This window comes from Cyprinodon variegatus, unplaced genomic scaffold (genome assembly GCF_000732505.1).
Source record: "Cyprinodon variegatus isolate N-32 unplaced genomic scaffold, C_variegatus-1.0 Scaffold1769, whole genome shotgun sequence".
Lineage (NCBI taxonomy): Eukaryota > Metazoa > Chordata > Actinopteri > Cyprinodontiformes > Cyprinodontidae > Cyprinodon > Cyprinodon variegatus.
Window position 1 is genome coordinate 31904 of NW_015152222.1, and position 7891 is coordinate 39794.

General features: G+C 40.2%; 1 protein-coding gene across 2 annotated transcripts in view; it reads left to right on the forward strand.

Moving 5' to 3' along the window:
- The window catches only part of LOC107104503 (amyloid beta A4 protein-like), a 27870-nt gene that overhangs the window by 8800 nt on the left and 11179 nt on the right, over window positions 1-7891 (forward strand). Inside the window, exons 2-10 of one of the 2 annotated variants that reach the window (XM_015404505.1) lie at window positions 2107-2274; window positions 2420-2549; window positions 2627-2739; window positions 2982-3172; window positions 3246-3463; window positions 3609-3776; window positions 6032-6165; window positions 6256-6330; window positions 6451-6609. In XM_015404505.1, the coding sequence (XP_015259991.1) occupies window positions 2107-2274; window positions 2420-2549; window positions 2627-2739; window positions 2982-3172; window positions 3246-3463; window positions 3609-3776; window positions 6032-6165; window positions 6256-6330; window positions 6451-6609 (1356 nt within the window). The remainder of the gene's footprint in view (window positions 1-2106; window positions 2275-2419; window positions 2550-2626; window positions 2740-2981; window positions 3173-3245; window positions 3464-3608; window positions 3777-6031; window positions 6166-6255; window positions 6331-6450; window positions 6610-7891) is intronic. The other variant, XM_015404506.1, reaches the window with a different exon arrangement.

The following is a 7891-nucleotide window of genomic DNA, read 5'->3' on the forward strand; positions in this document are numbered from 1 at the left end:
ACACCATGTTACCAAAGACTAAAGTGACTACCTGTAGCCCTATTATAAGCCGTGTTCATGTGTTTTTAGTGTTTTTTTTTTTTTTTTTTTTTGGGGGAACCAAGGCTTTGAACAAACATAAGATTGTGGAGACACGTCCCTGCTGACGTGGCATGGCATGTTGTTTTTTAAAATCATAAATGTAAAAATAAAGAGAAAGCAAAAGGACATTAATGCAGATTTGACTTTGTTCCTTAAAAGGTCATGTACACATCTATAGGGAACAGTAACTCTAAATGACTTCTGTTCAGATCTACATTATTTGGAAATAGATTTTAATCAAAGAAGCAAATAAACATTCAAGCTGCAACTCTACAGATGCGGTGTAACTTTCCTTTACTCTCAGCCTTAAAAGATTTTCTCACAGTAAGCCTTAGGAATGTGTTTTGCTTATTGGCTAATGGACTCCAATTGTTTTTGCTAATGTTAAAGAAAGTTTATTTTTATGTTCTCCCTGAGGCAGATCTTTGGATATAGACAGGGTTTGGTGATTCATTCCATTTTAAAAGCTGTTATGCCCACTCCCTAACTGCCACACTTTGATGTTTAGCAACAAACAAAAGCAAGTCTGACAAGTTTTCAGTCCAAAGAGCACTGAAAGTTGTTGACTTTACATTTAAGTGTTGAGCTTCGAGTGTGCAAGCTTTAAACTTGAACGATTTTTTTGTTACCTATCCAGGATCTAATAAAACAGATTTGTTTTGAATGTTTGGATAAAATCAAGAAAAATATGTTCTGTTGTGCCTTTTTTCAACTATAATCTAGTATTATATTCTCTTATCTTTATGACAATTTTGCCTCCACATCCCTTCATTCACAGCGTTGCTCAAGGAAAGGTGCATGCTGGTCACATCCCTCCGTTCAGGCTGTGGTTTTACAACTGTGCATAATTTTGGTTTTTGGTATTTATTGTTGACAGCCTGACAGCCTGTGAATTTAGCCTTACCTAGAATATAGTCATTAAACATATCTGATGGTTTTTAAATGAGCTAGTTTGGATATAAATGGTTTTTTCGGGCCATCATTATTGGTCACAGCTAAATACTAAATATTTTTAGGTCAGTTTCACTTTTTAAGCTTCATACTTTCATTTTCCCTTATACAAAAAGTTAAAGATGGACACATCAGAAAATACTATTTCAATTGTTTTTTTTCTTCTGATGATTGGATGAACTGTTCATAATTTTATCCAACTAAATTCAATTCAGTTTATTTATATCGCTTCAATTTACAACACTTGTCATCTCAAGGCAGTTTATGGAGACAATTCAACCAGATTATACAGTTAGATATGTTCAAAGTTTTCTATCTAAAGAAAACCAGCTGATTGCATCGACTCATTGACTCAAACAATCCCTCACAAGCATGCGTGTAGTGACAGTGGAGAGGAAAACTTACCCTTTTTAACAGGAAGAAACCTCCAGCAGAACCAGGCTCACTATGAGCGGCCATCTGCCAAGGCTGACTGGGGTTCAAGGAGACAGAAGCAGACATAGAAAAATAAGCAGAGATACAAAAGGCAAAACTGTCAATCAGCTCGACAAGCGGCCCGGTCCAGAAAACACACAGCCAGGTAGATGAGCGCTGAGCGATCTCCCATGTCAGAGGATGAAAGGGAACACATACAGTCAGTCACAGTCAGAGAAACAGGACTACACTGAAAAACAGGCCGAGCATCAACATCTATAAACAAAGGCGTTGATGGCAAAAGCACAGCTGATGTTTCAATGGTATTTTGAGGTGGAATGCATCTAACTTTTTGGCTTTGTTACAACACTACTTTTCTCCTGATCATGATCAGTATGTGCTTGAATAGAGGTGGAAATTCATAAGGACGACATCAGATCATTTGTAGGTACAATATTATGTTTCATATGTTAATTCAAACAATCAGAAATTTTATTGCTGTGTCCACACTGCCATTTGAGCAGCAAAAATGTGCCTGCTGCTTTATTTTTGATACGTGTACAAATGAAAGTAGGGAAGTGTGGCTGGTCAGGATCAGTTTAAATATCTCTTGTCTTCAGCAGGTTATTGAAGTTTTTTTCACTACATTCTTTCTTTCAGGTGCCCATGGATGACTCTGTGGGCTCGCTAACAGAGCCTCAGGTGGCCATGTTCTGCGGGAAGCTTAACATGCACATCAACATACAGACTGGGAAATGGGAGCCTGACGCATCTGGCACCAAGAGCTGCATTGGCACCAAGGAGGGCATCCTGCAGTATTGCCAGGAGGTACTAAGACACAACCCAACAGCATAACCTGCAGTGGGATTTGGGTTGAGAACATACAGGGAGATAAACAAACCTAAAGGGAGAGGATGCAAAATAAAATGATAACAGATAAAATTAAATACTGTTTTTTTTTTTTTTTTAACAGGTGTACCCAGATCTACAAATCACAAATGTAGTAGAGGCCAACCAACCGATCAGCATTTCCAACTGGTGCAAGAACGGCCGCAAGCATTGCCGGAGTCACACACACATCGTGGTGCCCTACCGCTGCCTGGGTAAGCAGCTGTGGGTAACTGAGGGGTAATGTTTGAAGAGATGCGTTCAAACAGTAAAAAACATGAATGTTTTGCAGTGGGAGAGTTTGTCAGCGACGCCCTGCTGGTTCCTGACAAGTGCAAGTTTCTGCACCAGGAGCAGATGAACAAGTGTGAGGGCCACCTGCACTGGCACACTGTAGCCAAAGAGGTGAGCATGGATAGCAAATGCTGTCTTTCCATTGTTCTTGTGTTGCTTCTTAAAGTCGCAGCTTGTCTTTATAAAGTGAGGCTTTTTGGGGGGGGGATATTTGTTTATTTGGGTTATTCTGCTTATTTCACAGCTTGTACTTAACCTAGTCTGTTGCTGCTCACCTTTATTTTTATGATCGCTTTCATTAGGTTACAGATGTCAGATTTAAGTTTTAACTGACTCTTTTTTTTTTTTATCAGTCCTGTGGCGACCGCTCTATGAATCTAATTGACTACGGGATGCTGCTGCCGTGTGGGATCGACCGTTTTCTTGGTGTGGAGTTTGTGTGCTGCCCAGCAGAAGAAGAGCGCAGGTCTGACAGCTCGGAACAGAACGAGGAGGAGTCTGACGTGTGGTGGGGCGCAGCTGAGAATGAATATTCCGACAACAGGTATTGCTTCCCGCCTGCAAACAGCTGCACAATTGGTCTCATGCAAACCCTGACGCGGCTCTCCCGCTGGCAGCATGACGCGCCCAGCAGATACTGAAACAGCCAACGAAAAGGACGACGAGGATGAGGAGGAAGAAGCCTTCGAAAGGGACGAGGATGGAGACGGAGATGAAGACGACGATGAAGAGGACGACATTATAGATGAGAGCGACAGCGATGAGCGTGGCGCCAACGTCGCCATGACAACCACCACCACGACCACCACTGAATCTGTGGAGGAGGTTGTGCGAGGTAAGCTGTGACACCTGCTGCCTTGGTTGTGTTTTTTGCCATCAGGTGTTACTTTATTTCATTTTTGAAGTTTTTTCATCAGAATCAGAAACCCCATCCCTGCTTTAATGTTTGTTTACATGTGCCTGTATGTATATAACCTCAGCGGTGTGCTGGGCCCGTGCCGAGTCCGGCCCCTGTCACGCCATGCTGGAGCGTTGGTACTTCGTGCCCAGGAAGGGCCGCTGCGTTCCCTTCCTATTCGGGGGCTGTGGGGGCAACAGGAATAACTTTGAGTCGGAGGAGTACTGCCTGGCTGTGTGTGGCAGCTCGTGTAAGTGCTGCCAGACTGGAACCGGACCATCAAGTGTCCACCTCATCGGCCTGATTCCTGTCCTCAGGCCTCCGCTGCCGAACTTTCTCTTGTAGTTCCTCTGAAGCTTCCTAACCACACAGAACTCTGATGGCTTTATTCCAGCGCTATATAGTCTCGTCTCGTGTTTAGTTTCAATACCATCCATCTCACCTTAATGCCACATTTTTCATTTAATGCAAACTAATTTAAAAGAATCAAGTATTAAGCTCAATTAAGATTCTACAAGTGGCAAAATGTGAATAACATTAAATTATTAAGTGACAGATATTTTATTTTATATGGTTTTGTTACCTATTAGAAAAAAAAAACTTTTACATTTGTTTTAGAAGAGGGTTAGAAGTCTTTTTTTGTGTTTTTTTTTTATCCTTAAATTCAATCAGAAAAAGTTAATCGTTTTTTTTGGTTGAATCCCTTGAATATGTTGCATGCCTTAAAAGGAAAAGGATCATATTTATTAGAATGCCACAACTAGTATGTTTTTTTTGTAATTCAAAGTAATTTAAAATCAGATATATCCTGATTCTTAGGCCAGGAGCAATACAATAAAATCAGATTCCAGCTTTCCTCATATTGAATTTACCCAATCCCTAAAAGATTACTCTTCTCCTGTTTATAACCTTACAAGTTACCTTTGAACATCATAAAACTTAATGACTACTATTTCAGCTGATGTCTTTACTACTGTCCTTTACCTTAAAATCAGACAGGAGGCTGCAGTGGCTGGGGCAGTTACTCTTTCACTCTCTTTAAATTGGGTGATAAACTCTTGGAATATTTGGGGAAACCCAGATTCATTCAATAAACATAACCATGTGAACGGCCTGTAGTGCTATTTGAGAAGATGCTGTTGCACAAGCAAGCTCTAATTAAAAACAGAAAGTAGAACATTAAATGATATCGAGACTGGAGTTCCCCCCCCGGGTCTTTGATAAATAGTTTCAGGGAGGAGGGAAAAAAAAAAAAAGTAAAAGAGCTCCTTGGCTGGTTGCCTGTTGATGGAATGTTTTTGGAGAGGGTTCTTAGACAAAGCAGATAGACAAGTGGTAACAACTACCATAATTTTGAGATGGTCTGATTAGCAGATGTTTCTTGCTACATCAAACATTTTTTTTTCAGTTCAGGATAAGGTCAATTTCTAAAATAATCAGAATGTAATGTATTTAGCAGCCCCATAATAAACTTTTACCTCTATGGAAGAAAAACAGTCTCATTGGAATCTGCCTTTTTTTAACACCGAATTTTAAACACTGAATTTTTTTTAGACATTGAATTCCTTACACCCAATTTTTATCTGGTAAAAATTCAAATTTGCAGCTGAATTTTTTTGCCGCTGAACTTTTTTTCTGGTGAATTTTTACCAGATAAAATTTGTGTGTAAAGTATTCAATGTCTAAAAAAATTTAGTTTTTAAAATTTGGTGTTAAAAAAAAAAAGGCAGATTCCAATGAGACTGTTTTTCTTCCATAAACCTCTGCACAGGGATGTTAAAATAGTTTGTAGTACACATGATAATGAAATAACATAAATGCTATTAAACATATTTTATTGCTTTGATTAGATTGATACGTCATAAATCAACTGTATTACTTTAAAACTGGTGATGTCTGAGAACAATACCATGATATTATATAACAAAGACAGCAGTGGATCAATTATTTAAGGATAAAGGTTGCTTAATTATTTCTAAGGCGAATCACTAACTCTTCTTCCAGCATGAAGACGGACCAATCTGACCTCTGCATGACGGCGTGCGTCTGCATGCATCTCGGTTCATGTGTGTTTGCATGCTTTGCTCTTCAGTGTATATAGAGTGTACACTTGTCATTGTCTGTTTCTTGTCAGTTGAGCTTGTTTATATCTTATCAATGTTTCGGAAAGCTGACACAAAGGAGGTTTGTCAACTGTCAGCTCCTTAATCCAAACTCAACATGTTGCAAAATATCTTGAGTTTCCCACAGAGAAACTTGCAGTGTACTGTAAATCTTTTATCACATCATGGCTTTCGTGACGTTCTTGCTTTATTTAATTAAATGGTGAAACAGTTCCTCATGTCTACCTAGCTGCTATTGTTTGACTGCCAGCCAGGGATGACAGATTCATTCATTCCTTTGTATTTTTTATTTTTTTGGGATTGGGGGGCCGCCTTGTTTCGTACCCTCTGTGATAAAAACCATTCTGCTTGGCACTCATTCCCTTTCCTTCATCCCCTCCAGTGCCCACCATTGCTCCCAGTCCCCCAGACGCTGTTGACCAGTACCTCGAATCTCCTGGTGATGACAATGAACACACGGATTTCCGAAAAGCCAAAGAAAGTCTTGAGGCCAAACACCGTGACAAAATGTCTCAGGTATGACATTTCACTTCCCAAAATAAAATCCTTTTGTGTGGATCGTTTTAATTTTTTTTTTTCCCCATGACTTTTATCTTTGGTTTCCAGGTGATGAGGGAGTGGGAGGAGGCTGAGAGACAAGCCAAGAACCTGCCTCGTGCTGACAAGAAAGCTGTGATTCAGGTGGGAATCCATCTCTTGTGTCAGTGAAATTAAAGTAATCTGTCAGTAACATTTAATGAAAACAGGTTGTATTTTAGTCCTGAGATTAAACCTAGTGCCTTCTGTGCTTCACACGTGCAGCACTTCCAAGAGAAGGTGGAAGCTCTGGAGCAGGAGGCTGCTGAAGAGCGACAGCAGCTGGTGGAAACACACATGGCCCGCGTGGAGGCTCTGCTGAACAGTCGCAGGCGGCTGGCTCTAGAAAACTACCTCAGTGCTCTTCAGGCTAATCCTCCACGGGTATATCTGCACGTTCACACACTTCCACATCTCAACATGTAATTAAGAAGCTTGCCAAGGTATTCATAGCTCTTGAAAGATTCTCATCTTTTAACCGCACACTTCTGCATGTTTTATTGAGACTAGAACTAATAAAGTAACAGCATTTGATGGGTAGTAAAAATCTCAGAAATGTGGCTTCTATTTGTGTTCAACACCCTTTATTCTGATACTCTAGATAAAAATTCGAATTGTCTGTGTAGGCGGTACCACAAAGGAAGATGTTTTGGTGAGATGGATCCTAAACTAGAATATCAAGCTAAGCAAACCATTTTTCCATGAAACCGAAAGCTTATTGCTGATAAGACGCCAACCCCCCTGTGATCTGTGGTTATGGCAGACAGCACCATTCTGTGGGAACAGGGAAGTAGGTCAGAAATCATGGGTGAGGTTGGAATTTATTAGAATTAAAATACTACATTGTTTTACTTTCGCTTAGAGATTATGTATTGTTTAATTTTATTCACAATTTTTAAAATAAAATCCCAATTTAGAAAAAGCTGAGTTTGTGGATGCTTTGTGACAAAATGTGCAAAAGAATGGGGATTACATAGGCCTTTAAGAAAGTTTTGCCTGTCATAGCGTCTGATTTGACTCAGATAATAAACACAACCCTTCTGTCTGCTGTTTTCCCGCAGTCCCTAAAAACAGCAAATATCAAACCACTGCTGAAAAAGAACAATTTAGACAAACTACTACTCCAGAACTACAGGCCCATCTCAAACCTCTCGTTTATCAGTAAGATCATTGAAAAAGCAGTGTTTCAACAATTAAGCACTTTCTTAAGTATGACCAGCCGCTTTGTCGTGTTCCAGTCAGGTTTTCGGGCTCACCACAGTACAGAGACCGCCCTTATCAAGGTGTTTAATGACATCCATATAAAAACAGACTGCAGAAGAACCACAGTGCTGGTACTATTGGACCTCAGTGCAGCATTCGATACTGTCGATCACTCCATCCTGTTAGAGCGCCTGGAAAACTGGGCCGGCCTCTCTGGTACAGCTCTCAACTGGTTTAAATCATACTTAAAGGACAGGGACTTTTTTGTGTCAGTAGGCAACTTTACATCAGAGATGACAAAAATCACATGTGGGGTTCCCCAAGGGTCCATCCTGGGTCCCCTCCTATTCAATATCTACATGCTCCCTCTCGCTCAGTTAATTAAAAAAAAACAACATTAGCTACCATAACTATGCTGACGACACACAGCTTTACATCCCCATGTCACCAGGTCACTATGAAC